General features: G+C 42.6%; 2 protein-coding genes across 2 annotated transcripts in view; one reads left to right on the top strand and one right to left on the bottom strand.

Annotated features, from left to right (window-relative positions):
- Positions 1–214: 214 nt before the first annotated feature.
- pvalb7 (parvalbumin 7) lies at positions 215–2,574 on the bottom strand. The gene is made up of 4 exons (XM_041966611.1): positions 2,237–2,574; positions 1,872–2,001; positions 1,622–1,731; positions 215–768 (listed from the first exon to the last, which is right to left on the bottom strand). Exons 1-4 carry the CDS (start codon positions 2,358–2,360, stop codon positions 743–745), a joined length of 390 nt encoding a protein of 129 aa, XP_041822545.1. The 5' UTR covers positions 2,361–2,574; the 3' UTR covers positions 215–742.
- A 10,725-nt stretch (positions 2,575–13,299) lies between these two features.
- The window catches only part of ncf4 (neutrophil cytosolic factor 4), a 32,654-nt gene continuing 29,549 nt past the window's right edge, over positions 13,300–16,404 (top strand). The window contains exons 1-3 of the mRNA XM_041934177.1: positions 13,300–13,472; positions 13,890–13,974; positions 14,067–14,226. Of these exons, the coding sequence (XP_041790111.1) occupies positions 13,441–13,472; positions 13,890–13,974; positions 14,067–14,226 (277 nt within the window). The 5' untranslated portion in view covers positions 13,300–13,440. The remainder of the gene's footprint in view (positions 13,473–13,889; positions 13,975–14,066; positions 14,227–16,404) is intronic.

Below are 16,404 nucleotides of genomic sequence, written 5' to 3'. Positions count from 1 at the left end.
TCCTGTACGTTTGTAATCCTCTACACCCTCCAGGGATTGACATTTGCAATGTTCAGTGCTTTGTTGTTTTGTGCGTTTCATGTTTTGTGTCCGCTGTGAGTAACAAATAGTAAAGAGACAGTTATTACTCAAGTTTTTTTTAATTATCATTTCTTATTCAGATCTTTTCTCTCTTCACAGCTCTCCTTATATATCATTTTATTTACTACATCATCTGATTGGAGGCAGGGAGTGAGGTGGAGGAGGAGATAGAGGAGAGGAGGTGAGGTGAGGGAAGGTGGATGAGGAAGAGGAGTGGGAGGAAAATGCACTGATATGTGAACATCTAGAAGTAAAACCAATCAGACAAAATGCACAACCTGAAATACACAGAGGAAGGAAAATAAGATTTAAGAAGTCTTTATAACATCTACACCATCTACAGCACTAGCACCACCTGTTTTGAGACCACAAGCTATCTTCATGAAATCATTAAGAATGATTCTGAAACCCATACAGCATGTGTGATAAATATATATAAAAAATGAAAAATGAAAGTGATCCCTTTATGTTCCTCCTCACGGTAACTCCTGGTTAGACTGCTTCTGTAGTGTTTTGTAGAGAGCAGGCCTGGTCTGACTCCATGTGTGGGGTCCAGAGGGAGGAGAGGAAGTGAGAGGAGTTTGAAGGTGGCAGTTACAAAATATGAATTCAGGGATGAAGAGGAGGAGGAGGAGGAAGAAGGAGGTTGGTCAGCTATCCTCTACTCATGCACCAAGACCTCAAACTCTGAAAGAGAAAAAAATCAAAGCATTTGCACAAATAATGAGACAAACTTGACTGACCTACAGCTAAAAGGTTAAAGCTGACATTTTTTACATGTTGTCATCAAATCCAATGAAAAGACCAACTATGAACTGATCTTCCTTACAAGTGCTGTCAGACAGATCAAAGAGGAATTTTCATTAACACAATAATTAGTTCATTTACGTAGCCTTAAATATTAATGGAATATATAATATCATATAATATCTTAAATATTTTACCTCCTGTGAACACAGAAGCTACACCCAAAAAGCTAACATTGCCAACATGTCAGAAATTTTGTCTTTTTAAATCAAAAAATTGTGTGCACATTCACATTTATCCCAGCTTCCACTGTTGAAATGTCATTGTTTTAAAGCCAAGCTCTTCAGAGAGCATGTCGACTGCTACCAGATGCTCTTTTGTGACAGCAGTAAAGAAGTAGCAATAAACCTTTTGTTGCAACGTGTTGCTGCATCAAATTCAAAATAAGCAGATATTTACAAAAATCAGTGAAGTTGATGAGGTAGAACACTAAATATTGTCTTTGGATTGTTTTCATTGAGTATATGTCAGAAAGGATTAGCAAATGATCACATTCTGTTTTATTTATGATTTACACAGCAACACATTTTTTTTGGAATCCGGGTTGGAGAAATGTTGTGTAATGTTGGTATAATTTGATGAAAACTCCAACAGATACCTCATTGAGGCTTGATGTGTAGCCAATATTTTGCCTACATGCTAACCTGTGCTCCCACCCTCCACCTTCTCTACTTCCTACTCTTCTTCTTTTATGATGGACTTTATTTTTTGCAGCGTTCTTCTGTTCTCTCACCGTCAATGCCGATCTTGCCATCTCCATCTTTGTCTGCAGCTTTGAGGAATGCTCTTGTCTCAGCGTCAGTCAGATCTCTGCCCTCCTTGCCAAAGCCCTTCAGTACAAACCTGAGAAAAGCACAAGGTGTTGCAGAGAAGGATCACTGTAGGTCTTCATGAACACATGACACTGTGCAGGACATAGACTTTGTACAGTATGCAGTCTATTGGGCAGGCCTTGTCTCCTTTATGTGTTTTTGTGTCCTCACTTGAGCTCCTCCTCCTCTATGAAGCCGCTGCCGTCCACATCCAGAACCTGGAAGACCTTCTTGACGTTTTCAGCTGTCATGGCCTTCATTCCCACCATTTCAAAGAACTTTTTAGGGTCGAATGTTTCTGCTACAAAAGACAAGATAGAAGGCATAATTATCAAACAGCTCTAACCTCTTACAATAGCCAGAAATGGGGCATGCTACTACGGGGCATAATTAATTCTGTCACAGGAGCAGGATAGAGAGTTTGCAAAACTGTGTGTGCATTTACTGCTTCTGCCAGTATCCAAAACTGACTGACTGGAACTGTGTAGGTTTGTTTCTGCTCAGAATACCATGTCGACTCTGCAGCTGTTACAGACCTGCAAAGGCTTCAAGAGCTTTCTTGATCTCCTCAGCTTTCAACAGATCTGTCATCGACATTTTGCCAGCTGGAGGGACAGAGAGGACACAAAAGGTACAAAGTGAGAAACAAAAGAACAGCATCTGAAGTAGCTGAGTGCAGACAGAGTCCAAAATGGAAGCAGAAGAGGCAAATTTACACTGTTAACATGTGTGTATCTGTTCTGAGAACGTCTTGGCTGACAGAAAATGAAATAAAGGTCTGACCTAGAGCCACTTCAGGGCCAGATGATAGGAATTAATACAGTCTGTTGGTGTGAGACACCATACACATAAACTCAAACGAAGCCATCGAATAATATTAATTTGTGACTACTAAGTGTGCATCCAGCCTCAATTGATTTTCTGTGAACGTTTTCATGATTTTACTCTGTAAAGATTTATTTCCTATTACTCCAGTGCTAAATTTGCTAGCATTTGCTTGCATGTTAACCTAGCACTGTAGCACACGTACTCCATGTTAATTATGCAGCATATTGTAGATGGATGACAGGAGTGTGGATGTAAAGCCGGAAAAGAGTGTAACGGATCTATCTGTTTGTCAAGGTTGAAATCTTGTGAGTACATCCCTCAGCTGAAGTGCACTGCAGTACCCCGTACATGCCAATAGGTGTCAGAACTGAGCTGAAGGCCCTCAGGGTCCCTGTTGATCTGTTTGTAGCGCCTTCAAATGCTGAGTTGTTAAGACGGATCTTTGATAAATGTGTTTGTGCCTATAAGAGAACTGAGCTTCCCTTGTGTGCATTAGCTTTGTGAGGGTGTGTGTGTGTGTCTGTGTGTGTGTGTCTTTTGCCACACAGCGCCCTGATGAGGACAGTCCCTCTGCAGGTCGCACTGTCCCAACCCGATTTAACAGATGTCATGGCGTATGCATCCCAGTCGAACCTGGCAGTCACATGTGTGACAGCATTCCTTCAGCCCAAAAAGTTCACAGGTTCTTTAACGACAGCTTTGACTTTAAAGATCAAAAGGCCAAAGCTTCAGTCACCAAAACGAGTCCCGACTGTCTTTTAGCCCATTGCTTTTCCCTCGTGGTAGCTTAGAATGAGAAAAATTGCACCGCAGACCTGATGACTGCTATCTGTCCTGCACTGAGCAAATACCACCGCTGTGATGGATAAGTGAGGTTATATTTCAGCACAACAGCAGTCTATTCGTCAAATGACAGACCTTCACTGGAGATTCAAAGTCAGCTCTTGGCTTTGAGTGTGTGCAATAAATACAACAACAATAGAAATTACATGTTAAACCTTCAGTTCTACATTCGACCCTTTTCCAGACGGAGGCAGATGTTTAATAGTTTAAGCCGGTCAACATTGTTTGGGCAGTCCAGAGAGCTACATCAGCCTGAAGCACAAAAGCTTAAGTTAAAGTTTGAAACTCTAGTGACAGCACGGTCAGCGGTGAGCCAAGGCAAAGCAATTATTTATAAAGTATAATTTATTAAAACAATCAGTCTCATCTGGCATCTGGGCCCCCTTTTTCAACAAGGTCCCGGTCAAAATAGTCACAACTATAAAACACATTTATATTATGCATTACTTTTAACTCCTGTGCTCAACTTCATGGCTGCCGTGCCGCGGTGCCGCACATGAACACCTGTTTATGGTGACATGTGGGCCAATAAAACAAGCATTAGATCAACACCTGCTCCTAACATCACCTTTTATTTGATGCAGAGAGAGAAGAAAGAAATACAGAGGAAACAACACACACAGCAACCAGGGGACTGAGACCAACATCAGACCAAACAAACTAATTAAAACTAATACAAAGATAAATAAAGTGAATAAAGGCCACACAGGAAGGAGGAAGCTACTCTGAACTGATACTACTGGAATATTCAACTCCCACTGTTGAAGACTTTGGAAGCTGTTATATTCATTTAGCTGCATTTACCTGGATTGTGATTGCTGGTGCAGATTTCTTTAAGTTTACCGGGAATTAAAGAAGCAGTCTAAATAAAATAAATGCGAGCAGTGGCTGAGATTTCATTCAATTGTAGCAGATCTGCTTGTTAAAAATAAACCCAGCAAATCACTGTTTGACTCTTCTGTTCACAGCAGCCTGAAGCTCATTGCTGTCGCCGACCGAAGCACCTGAAAGACCTCTGCTTTCTGATGTGTGTGTTTTTAAATGCCTGTGCATGTCATGTTTTCTTTTCTGCCTTACCTGAGTGAAGGGGTGGATGAGTGGGAGGAGAGCCAGGGGGCAAGAGGAAAGGCGATGGAGCAGAGAGAAGGAAGAGGGGTTGGAGATGGACGTGAGATGAGCGAATTGGAGGGTAGGACACAATAAGACTTTTTTAGCTGCCTGCAAACACATACACATTTAACCCCATATATCCCCACTCACCCACCACATCCCCACCTCTCCGTCTTCTCTCTATTTTGAGAAAGGTGGGGTTGTTGTCAAGACATGAGGCACACCGTTGGCCCCAGAGCGTGACTGCTTTTTTTTTCTGCAGCACTAACAAATCACACACAAGCCTATTGATAATACCGCTTTACCTGACTGCCCTCAGACCTTATCGCCTCCCTGTGTGACCCTCTTCTTCTACCCTTTTTACTCTTATCTGCTCTGATTTATTCTGTCCTCGTCTGTGGCCTCTTACTGCTGCCACTGTTTTGAAAAATAGTTTTTAAGATGCCGATTTGAGATGAGAAACAGTGAAATTGCCATCTGAAGGTGCTGTGCTGTTGTCTTGCTCTTTGCTTTTCCTGCCCAAATATTACAGGCAATTATTAAGTGCAGAGACAGAAAATATGTGCTGTAAGAATTTAACATTAATTTCTCTTTTTGGTTTTTTTCTTCTCAACATATTGTGTAGCACAGATTCACACACATATGCACTAACTTGGGCACACCTACATATATATACATATACATAAAAATGCCTGTGCATGAGAGGTTGAAAGCCAAAGACCTCTCATAAAACTCTAAATTAGATAAATTACATTAATTGTCAAAAAAAAAAAAATAGATGAGGAAACAGTGGAGAGCCAGAGGGTTCCCTCAGGAGTTGGTGGAGACCAAAACAAAGCTAAAAGGAGCGGGAATATTGGACTTGTAAACAAAAGCGACTTCAAGTGGAATCTAATATTGCGCCATGTTGCTGGATGTATGAACAGCCAACAGTTGTGATTTTTAGCCTGTTGTGAAATTCTGCCCCCAAGTGGTCTAAAAAGCTGATGCACCTTTAAGGAGACCATCCTGTAACACACAAAAACTCCACACACCAAAAGCCGAACACACACATCGCCAGCTCCTCTTCACAAAAGTATGATTTTTTTTTTCTCACTGACGTGCCGAACTTGAACCTGCACAGTCAAGGGCAGCTTGACGCTTTCACTGCTACGGCTGTATTTCTGAGTCTCCTGAAGGAAAACCTGCAGGAGAAGCACTTTACCCCAGACAACCTCTACTCTTCACTTCCTTTCTCCCAGTATCTCTCCTCTAATCTCTGTGGCTCAAACTCTTCCCATTACTTTCCTAATCTCTCGTTCACGCCCCCTCCACGCTCCTCTCTCCATATCAAAGAAGAGATTTGCTCCTCTTTCTCTGCGCCCATATCATCTCTGCCTTTATCACTTCTCTATCTCAATGCTGTCAGGAGCCTGACAGGTGCCGTGACTCACTGTCTCTTCATATCTCCTTCTTTATCTCCGGTTCTCTTATCTTTTGTCCTGTACGCTATCAAGGCCAAGAGAGGAATTAATTGGTATGGTAGCAGCACGTATGAGAGATAGAAAGAAAGTCGGAGCCACGTAAGCTGTTACGAGGCTGCAGATGGTTGAACAAGAGGCCACGAGGCAGTGGACTCGCTTTGTTGTGAGTGCTATTCTATAATGATACTGATGTTCTTGAAAGCAGAATTTAGTGTTGGCTAATCCTCTGTTTTTAGGCCCCGCAGGACTAATTCAGCACCAAATACTGACCTGGATCGCACTCATCTGCAAATCTCGTCTGTCAGACGGAGGTTTAAATCTTACAAAACTTTCCGCCAATTGCCCATAATCACCTTTTCAGAGAGAGTATGACAACAAAGGTCCAAACAAAGGACAAATGTGGTGTGCACCTCGGGGGGCCCACATTGTTTTCTATTGATATGTTAACTGAAAACTATTTTTACATTTATTTCAGTCAGTCATTCATCCTTTAAAAGCTGAAAACCTGTGGCTTTCGGATGACCCTCTAAAACCCCTAAAAAGAACGAAAGAAAGAAAGTTCTCACACCGAATAGACTCTACTATTTACTGAATGCAAGCTATAAGTTACGTGTCATAGATCATGTCCCTGTTGTCGAGCATTGGAAGTCTGTTGCTCAAATGTGTAATCCTTAAAAACTACTTTCTATCGAGCTTCCTCCCCTCTATTGAAATACGCTTCATCAGCACTTTGTAGCATTGCAAAAGGACAAATGAGGACGGGGTGAGGTGGTGAGGACAACGCACTGGGAGCAGTTGTAGTGGGGAGAAAGGGTCAGGAGAGGATGACTGCAACAGCTTAAAAGAGTGGAGATAATGAAGGAGTAGCAGTGTTATTAACACCAGCGAGGAGAATAAACAGTAGGGTAGAGGAGACAGAGAGGAGCAGAAAGCCTTTTATTGCTTTTGTGCAGCCGGAAAAATGTGCTAAGTAACTTTTAGCAGAGATAGAGATAGAATAGATGCGTGAATAGATACTCAGAGTGCTCCGTTGATTACATTTAAAATAGTGAGAACAGGAGAAAAACAGTGACAGACAGAGAACGAGAGGGATGAATTAAATGCGTTTTTAATGACCAACGTGCTATTCAGCAACAGGTGGTGCATTAAGTTATGGCAGGGGGGAACACAAGCCACAGCTGTGTGTGTTCGTGTGTGTGTGTGTGGTATTGATATCACTGGGGTGTCCCTTGTCTGCTTACCCAAAGATTAGCCGATATTGGCCCTAAAAATAAGCATGGGAAACCCAGTGTCTCATTAGAGTATCCGATGTGTGCTTTTACAGTGAGGACTCACTCACCTACTGTAACCCTTAAATTGTCCCTCATCATGTGGTATAAACTCACAGTATAAACTCAGTTTAAACAACATAGCTGTTGAGTGATTGATGAAACAGCTGCATTTGGGAGTGGCATCAGTGAAAGGGGGTTAATGCATCATTTAATGCGGTGTTACAGCAACGTACCGCCTGCTTTTTCAGTAGGGAGATTAAACTTTTCGGTGATTGCATTACAATTGCTAACGAATGCTCGGTTGCTCTGGCGTTTTGGGAGTCAGCATCTTCATCTTGATAAAGGCTGATTTCAGTTTCGTCCCTCTGTGCTCAGTAGACAGACTGGTCCTGATCGTGTTAGCTTGATACAGGGGCTGGAGGTGTCGGGAGCCTCTATCCAAAGAGGACTCCCTAAAAAGAGGACAACTCACAGTAACGGTTGTGCGCTCGTAGCTGGCTTGCTAACATTTGGTGCTGGTTGTGTGAACCCTGCTGCTTCACTGTGAGGATGTAACTGCTGCTGCAGTCAAATACGGAAAGAGAGAAAATGTGACACATAGGTGGATTTTGGAGTTGTTTAAAGGAACCTGTGGCTGCATTAAATAAAGAAAAACTACTTTTGTAATCTTTCTATTGTAACTGATTAAAAATATTATGCAACTTGCTCAGCACTGCTTTAGAAATGGTCTCAGTTTTGAATATCAAAGTGTTTGCAGCCCTCAGTTTGTGCTCATTTGAGTTGGTGTCTTAGCTCCAGCACCCCTCACACACCCATGGGATCAGCTCCGGCCGGTATGTACAGTGGAGTGGGAGAAGGAAGCCCCACTCTTTGGCAAATGTGCATGACTGCTCTGCAGGCACTGGTTATAGTGGTATATTTAGTGCTAATGCTGCGGCTGGTGTGTGTGGGCGTGCGTGGGAGATGTTGAGTTTTAAAAGGAATGCACCAAGTTGTTGGGAGTTTGGCTTTGTCACACAGCCAATCTGTTAAATAATGAGAAGCTGAATCTTAAACATCTCCCTGGTAGGTTCCAGTTAGTCATGCTGATTGTTTCGTATGCACCGTGTTTAGGGACAGTGGGTGACGCTATCTCTGCATTATCTCTGCAAGAACATCAGAATTTAATGCATTTACACAACTCTGATCCTTTGCAGTAAGAGGTTTAGTTCAGTTATTGTTACTGCCTCTATCCTACATGGTAACTAAGTTTAAATAATATTTTGGATTTGATATTAATATAACACGAAAAATCCCTAGAGGTGCACCCAAACTATCTGTAGCGCTGAATTCCAGCTCCTTATTACTCATACTGTTGCTATAGTCACAATATATTTGTCTATTTTAGACAGCACAAATGTTTAAAACCCTCAGTTTTCAGTTGTTCTGATTAAACAGACTCCTGCTCAGGTCAAAGGTGGGCAGAGTTATGCAGGGTTTTATATGAGGTCGACAAACTCGCTGCACAAATAAGAAAGATAAAAATGCGAGCTGTCCCACCCGAGCAGTGTGGGAGATGGGAATCAAGCGGAGTCTGATCATGCCATCGCAGTCCTGAGAGGAGGTGTGATGTAGGTGAGAACACCTGTGTAGGTGCACCATGGGTCTGTAGGAGCTGGTCATGAACACCTTCAACTGTGAAGAAAATATTTTTGCTTCTGGTTCTTATTTCAGTCAATCAACACGTAGCCTGTTGTGCACTATAGGCTAATCTATGTTTGCAGTTAGTTTGTTTTTGTTTGTTTGCAGGTCTGAAGATGTCCGTGCATTACAATGAGTGGATTTCAATTTGTGGTTAAGACATGTTCACGCTGAATCATCACAACGGTCATATGTGACCTAGACATCTAAAACACTTTTCAACAAAGTGTAGCCCAGTTTTAACATAGACACATACAGTGGATGTCCTCTGACCTGCAGATCTGACCAAATCACTGCTAACTGCTGCTGCTCATTAAGCATTATATCCATTCTGGGGACAAAACAGTTCTGCCCTGATGTTCAAAACTGATATATATGAGCTACCATCTACACCAGCTGTGTTATAGTAACAAAGGGACACTATGCAAAATAGTCCCAGGATTTAGATTAGCCCTGTACTTCCTCTTTCTACTTCCCTGATGATGTCTTCATGGTAACCAGCTGTCAACATTGTTCGTTGAGACTTCCTGTCAGCCTCGCTTCTGTTTCTCTGCGTGCGTGTTTACGTGTTGGTTTCGATACCTGTTTGTCTGTCAACTTAACAGCTTGTTATATTTCATCAGCAGACGCTTTACAGTGTGCTCGTGTTTCAGAGTTATGTTTCAGGGCTAGCATGCAATAAAGCATAACTATGGCACACAATGGTAAAGACACGCACACAGACCTTCTTTCACACGTATACACACTCACAATCCACAAATTCTCTGTCTTACACACACACGCACACAGACAAGCACAGCTGACATCTTACAGCTGGCCTGACCTTGAAGATAAATACACCCTTGAAAAATGTTTCTGCAATTCACGGCTGGCGATGGTCTGTTATATGAGCAGCGTTTCAAAAGATCAATCTCAGGCTGCATGAAAATAGATATGGAGTCAATATGGTCTGCACACACACACTCCTTTACGCACCATTACACACTATTGCACTCTTTCTCTCTCTTTTTCTTATACACACAATCAGAACCAAGTATCTCTGTTATATTCACAATATTTTCCTCATACAAATGCCTACATTCTCTCTTTCTGTGTCTTCTTTGTTGTAAAACTACGATTTCAAAAAAGGTGGGACAATGTGATTGTTTTTGACATAAAACAGCACAAAGACAATATATTCATTGTTTGACCTCATCAGCTTCATTGGTTTCTGTAAATATCTGCTCATTGTGAATTTGATGCAGCAACACGTTTCAAACACGTTGGGACAGGAGCAACAAAAGACCTGTTGGGAACAATCCACAGGTAAACAGGTTGATTGGCAACAGGTGATAGTATCATGATTGGGTATGAAAGGAGCATCCTGGAAAGGCTCAGTCATTCACAAACGAGGATGGAGCGAGATTTAAGCACTTTGTGAACACATGATTGCATAAAGGATGTTACTAGATGGGCTCAGGAACACTTCGTCAAGCTGCTTGTTTGCAAATGCTTGCATCCTGTTTTAGTTAAGTTTTGTGCAGCATCCCAACAAGTTTATACTGTTTGCACAACTAATAAGTCGAGCACAACTTGACCAAGTCACGACCCTGAAAGCACCTTGAGCACACCAGCATTAACTGCTGTCATCTCTGTCCGTCTCACCTTTGTCAACCTGTGTATGCAGCCAGTGATTCAGCTCCTGTGGTTACGAAGCAAACACAGGCTGGAGTGCAGGACTGAAGCTTAAAGTGGCCATGGACGTCTTGTCTTTGTGTGGGAATAGCAACTGTAATTGAGTGATATGTTAGGATGGCAGTGTGCTGAGAGTCTGAAGTGTAACTGAAAGATCAGATAAATCAAGATTAATTCAAAAGTGTAGACTTCATCTCGAGCACTCAAAATTCTTTAGATTAGACAATAATTCCGGGTTGTTATCTCTCTCTTTCACTCGCACGCTCACACACACAAACCTTCAGCACAGCAACAACTTTGCTGACATCTAGTGTCATACTCTTTAATCACCTCTGATTTTTCTCCAGTCACTTCCCCTGACATTTATCCCACCAATCACCAGCCCTCATTTTATTATTATTAACTTCCGATGGTCAACGACAAAAGATGGGTCAGAGGTCAACACTGTGTCGTGAAGTGTTTGCACAAGGGTGTGTGTGTGTGTGTGTCTACATCATGCATGTGATGTAGAGAACGTGTACTTTCTGCTTCAGGTGAGATAAGAAGTGAGGGAAGCAAGGAAGAATGTCAGCACATATGCAAGAAGAGTGTTTACTAAATGGGTAGAGGAGGCAGATTATCGCCTGAAAATTCTGAACCTCGTCAGAAGCTTGATAACAGCTTTTATTTAACTGAACTGCTGGCAGTATCAACACATCTATACGTGTGACTGATGTCGCTATGAATAAATTATTCTACTATGCATTTATTACGAATTATCACATACTACCCAGTATTGGTTTAATCCCTCGTGACTTCACTCTTTTGATTGATGATTTTCACCAAACAAGCTCTCCCTCAGGTGTTCAGTGTTAACTGAGCTACACGGAGATGAAAAGGCTGAGTGAGAAATATGTGTCCTGCTCAGCGGCGCTCTTTACACTCCACCATCTCCCCTGTACGCTTCAGGTCTCAGAGGATGACCGGTGTTTAGTGGTCCTCTTCAAGACTGAATTCACACCCGACCTTGCCAAGCAAAAGGAGAAGATGAATGTCTAATAGCTTAAAGCAAAGTACTGGAGCAAGTGCAGGAACAGCAGCTAGTTCAAAGAGCTTCAAGGTCCTGCAGCGTCTGTTCAGAGAGAAGAGATGCTGAGAGTGATGCTGAATGATGGTTAACTCCACATTCCTCCATCTCTTCTATGTTTAGAGTACTTTCACATTACACCTGCCATTTAGTTGAGCTGCACCATTTCCTCTTTCAACTACAAGTCAACAGAACGTTGTTGCAAAGAGCGATGTTTTATCCAGTGCAGCACTGCACACATATTTGTCCGTCAGCTCGGTGATATTTAAACCAATCACTTATTGCTTTTGATCTGCCTTCTTCACAGAAATATGCTCATGAATGCTAAAAAAATATCAACAAAGGTCTTTGGAAAACTTCCATCTTGTTGAAAAGATTCTGCCAAAAGTTACAAGTTCCCATCTCCAGTGAAAGCAGCATAAAATCACTTTAACTGAAGTCAGCACCTCTGACCTTCACTCAGTGTGTGTGTCAGTGTCTTCATGGTTGTGACAATGTGCTCCTGGTGTAATTATTTAATTATTTAATTATTTCCTCCTTGCTCTTCTATCATTCGTCTCTAACTGCTCCACTGCAGCATCAGTTACATAAGAAATGACTTACAGCTGTTTGGTGGAGGTGTAAACAGCTTACCTCCATGGTGACAGCATTTGTCATGAGCCACCACGCATTTTTGCTATGCGAGCAACCACGTTCAAAATAGAAAGCTCAAACTGGAGTAATGTTGTGCTTTTTGTTTGTGTGGCGTAAACTAAACAATCCCCCATTGTGTGATTTGGTGTGGGAGGCTGGGAGAGGACGCCAGCAGTCGTCAACCGTCTTCCTTTTGTCACAGTTTTTCCAGTAATCGGTCAAATTGAACTGGGATCGGTGTTACAGATGGTGCATGTGGCGCTGCAGGTGTGCACAGACTCTGGGGGAGACTGCTGCAGACAGGAGCTCTAAAAAATGATAAAAAATGATGAGTGAAAGGCCGCTTCCTGTGAAGTGCCTGGAGAGTCTCAGGGCATGATGTGATGCAGAGGTTTCTATTTTTAAAAACACATTTACAGCTGGTGATTTTGGCACAGTGGCCTCGGCGACAAGAGAGAAAATGATAACCCTCAGCCATAACAGCACTGATAGTTTAACTTTTTAAGACACAAAGTAGCACGATCGTAGGTGATAAGAGGGCGCGAGCTGCGTGGGCCAAATCACAGCCTGTGCGGCAGGTAAACAAGAAGCCACGTGTTCCAAGAGCGATGTAAACAAAAGAGCCCTGTAAACACGTGTTCTTCAAGGGCATGGCGCGCTGAGCACAGCATGAAAATGTATTGAATGAATGAGAGTTGATTATGTACAATAGAGCAAAGGTCACACACACACACGCACACTTGTCATTTAACTGGAAATTTAAGTTTGTACAAGCGCAGTTATGCTTCGGTGTATTGAACATTTAAAATAAACAAAACAACAATTTAAAAAACCTCATATTTACCTGTTTCCGCTGCACCCCACTCAACTCATCATCAGCCGCTCTTTGATATCATACCTGCCGTCTAATGTGTCACCTGCACGCCTTTTAAGACACTTTCCCCGCCCTCGCCGTAACGTCGACACGTGAACGCAACATCCTCGGGTCTTTTTGGGGAACTCTCGCTTCCCGTCGCCTGTTTCCGCACAGGTCATGAAGCTGCGCCTCCGGGCGGTTTCGGAGTCAGTCAGTGTCTTCTTCAACAAACACACGCGTCTGCGAGAAGCGCTTTTCTCCGCACGGAGAGTTCAAGTTCCTCCGCTCGTCTCCAGCCCGCACCGAGCGCAGCATCATGTCGCTGCCGCAGCAGTTACGGGACGAAAGGTGAGTTGCTCTGCTCTGCCGCGTGTTAATGGCTGCACGGCTGTCGCGCTCCACAGCGCATCTGAGCTGCAACAGGGTTATGAAACTGAGGGCTGACTGCACTGTCGCACTTTTTGCAGAAGTTTTGTGTCGGTGCAGCTCAATTTTTTGTTCTTTCTTGCAAAACAAAAAGCAAAAGTTTGAGATATTTGGTGTTTATTGTATGAGTTACTTTTATTTTAAACGAATGCTGAAACTTTAAAAACAGACAAATTGCAAAATGTAAAAAAAAGAGCCTCAGATGAGCTGGTCAGATCACCTCTGACTTTAATTCTGTTTTGAAAATGTTTACATACTTAACTTTTAATAGCCTAAACACCATCACCATTTAAAATGTGATAAACTGAACTGAAAATACTTTTAACCCTCTTCACTCAGTGACTTTGATCAGCTGCCCGATAACATCCCCATCAGCGCCACCATTGCTGACACCGAGGAGAAGAAAGGCTTCATCGACTACTTTGTGAGTTTTAAAAATAACCACAAACATTTAACTGAGCGTAAGTAAGAAAACAGAGACAAGAGAACCACCTTGTGTCTCTGTTTCTGTCCCAGAGGTTTGTGATCGAGGTGAAGACCAAAGGAGGGGGCAAGTACTTCATCTACAGGAGGTACAGAGAATTTTTCAACCTCCACCAGATCCTCGAGTCCAAATACTCTCCTGAAGACCCAGAGAGACCTGGTCCCAACACCTGCGTCCTGCCTTCTCTTCCAGGTACTGATAACTGCAGCGGCATGCGGACACATCCCGTCACAACGCTCAGCCCGGTGTCAGATTTCACATTGTTCACATGCATGTGTGTCAGGGGCTGGCAGCTCAAGTGCAATTCATTACCCCCTTTAATTCTGATTGTGATGCTTTCAAGCCGGACAGGCGCGAGGAACGCTCTGACCCAAACTATGCAAACAGTCACGGTGTCTGATTTCCAATTTTGTTAAGTTGCTCTCCTGGCAAGATGAATTGTGCCTTGGATGCTGGACTTTATTTGCATAAAACGCTCCAGTAGGCTGATCAAAGTCCAGACGACATTGACTGAAAGACCAAAATACATGAACTGGTTCTGATTTGAACCTTTTTGTGTTGAGAGAACAACCTCAGGTTTCAGGGCAGCTGGAGTAAGACAAGTCAAAGTAAAATGTTTTTTTTCTGGTCAAGTTTTAGCTGACTAAAAGGCATTTTAGTCTTTTTTTAGTTAAAGAAAAACCGTAGCTATTTTTTAGTCTAGTTTTAGGCAATGAAAGATGTTTAATGATGTCGGTGCTGTCTCATCATCATCATAATCATCTTGCCAGAGGGCTGAAGCAAAGACAACAGAGAGGGGTCGAACAAATTAGTTCAACATTGCTCAAATTCTGCAGCAACACAATGTGGCGACACCTATCAATGCTCCGTGTTGGCCAATCAGTTATATGCAAGCGCACCTTCCTGCAGGATCACTCTGTACTGTGAGTGGTGACATATTAAACCGCTGCACACTGTTTCTCTGTGTGATAAACCTTCAAACGCATGGCTGCTTTAATCAAACTACACATCCTGTTCTGATTTCATTGCAAAGTAATCACTCTTCAAAATATATGCAACAAATGCAGCTTTCTTTCTCGACTGAGCACCATAACAACAAAATGTTTGAAAAGCAAATAAAATAAAAAGGATGCCAAAACAAAGTGGATTATGATTATGAGATTTTAGGTGCTTAGGATCAATTTTGTTGTTCTGTTCGTATCCCATTTGACATCACCCCACAGTAAGGGTCGTATGCAGCTTCAATCACCAAGCAAATCCTCCTTTGGATGCTTCGCTGTAATGAAACTTTTAAGGGCTGTTGTAATTTCCAGTCTGACAGTGATTCTGCAGCGTCAAGCCTTCGCTGCCGCTGACAGAACACAGAGGAGACGTTGTACTTTACTGCATCGTTCCTGCTTCTTCACTCTGTAACCTTCACATGCACGCTCACTCTGCTCTGCTTCATGCATATGGAGAGGAGCAGGCTGACTTTACGGGGACAGCTGGCCGAGTTTTCTCCCTGTGGCTGGAAGAACCGAGAACCCATCTGAGCAGGGTTTTAAAAGTGAGGCTCTGCTGCGTGTGCTGGACATTGATTTGTCATGTCAGACAGCATAAATCCACCAAAACACCCCTCCTGGTTTGTTCAGGGCTCTGTGTAGATTAAAATGTAGCCTGAGTTTCGTGTGAACTCTGAGCCCTTTAATATTGGGAATTTGCCAATATTACTGATCCGATATATTTACCCTAATGTAGATAACAGCTGTAGCCCCAAACTTGGCTCACCTTATTTTTTACGGGCTTCTTGACCCAAATTCTGAAGCCTCTGGTTGAAAAGTTTATAAGCCTGAATTATTGCTCTTATCAGAATAAGTCAGAGAGAGAGAACGTGATGACTGAAACTGACGTGATGCGATTTAACGGGGGAAGACACATCGCACTGTTGTTATGGAGTGAAGCCTCTTTCCTCGCTAAATGATCTTTGGCTGAGAACGGAGACCAGCTTGTAGAGACCACACAAACCCGATAATGGCCAAGTTTGATTTGGGTCTGGCAACAAGTTACTCATGAAATGAGCATTTGAAAAAGCCACAGCTGGTGTGATGATAATGGGTGTGTTAGCATCTCAGTCTGACCCCTGAGCCAAATAAAAAAATTTAAAAAAGAAAGAATTCTTCTGTATTCACGCGCTCTAATTTTCACTGTGGATGTGCAGCGCCAAGCTCATACAACAGTATCAGGCTGAGGTGACAAAACACAGAGGAGTACAGACTTTATCTTAGCTGACACTCATTAATCTGAATGTGCCACAATCTCTCTAATATCTCTAATAATGAGTGTTTAAAGGCCTTTACAAATGTCCCTCTATTGAGCTCCATGAACTTAACG

This window comes from Chelmon rostratus, chromosome 3, assembly GCF_017976325.1.
Source record: "Chelmon rostratus isolate fCheRos1 chromosome 3, fCheRos1.pri, whole genome shotgun sequence".
Taxonomy (NCBI): domain Eukaryota; kingdom Metazoa; phylum Chordata; class Actinopteri; order Chaetodontiformes; family Chaetodontidae; genus Chelmon; species Chelmon rostratus.
Note: the sequence above shows the minus strand (reverse complement) of the source record. Positions and strands in the feature narration are given on the sequence as shown.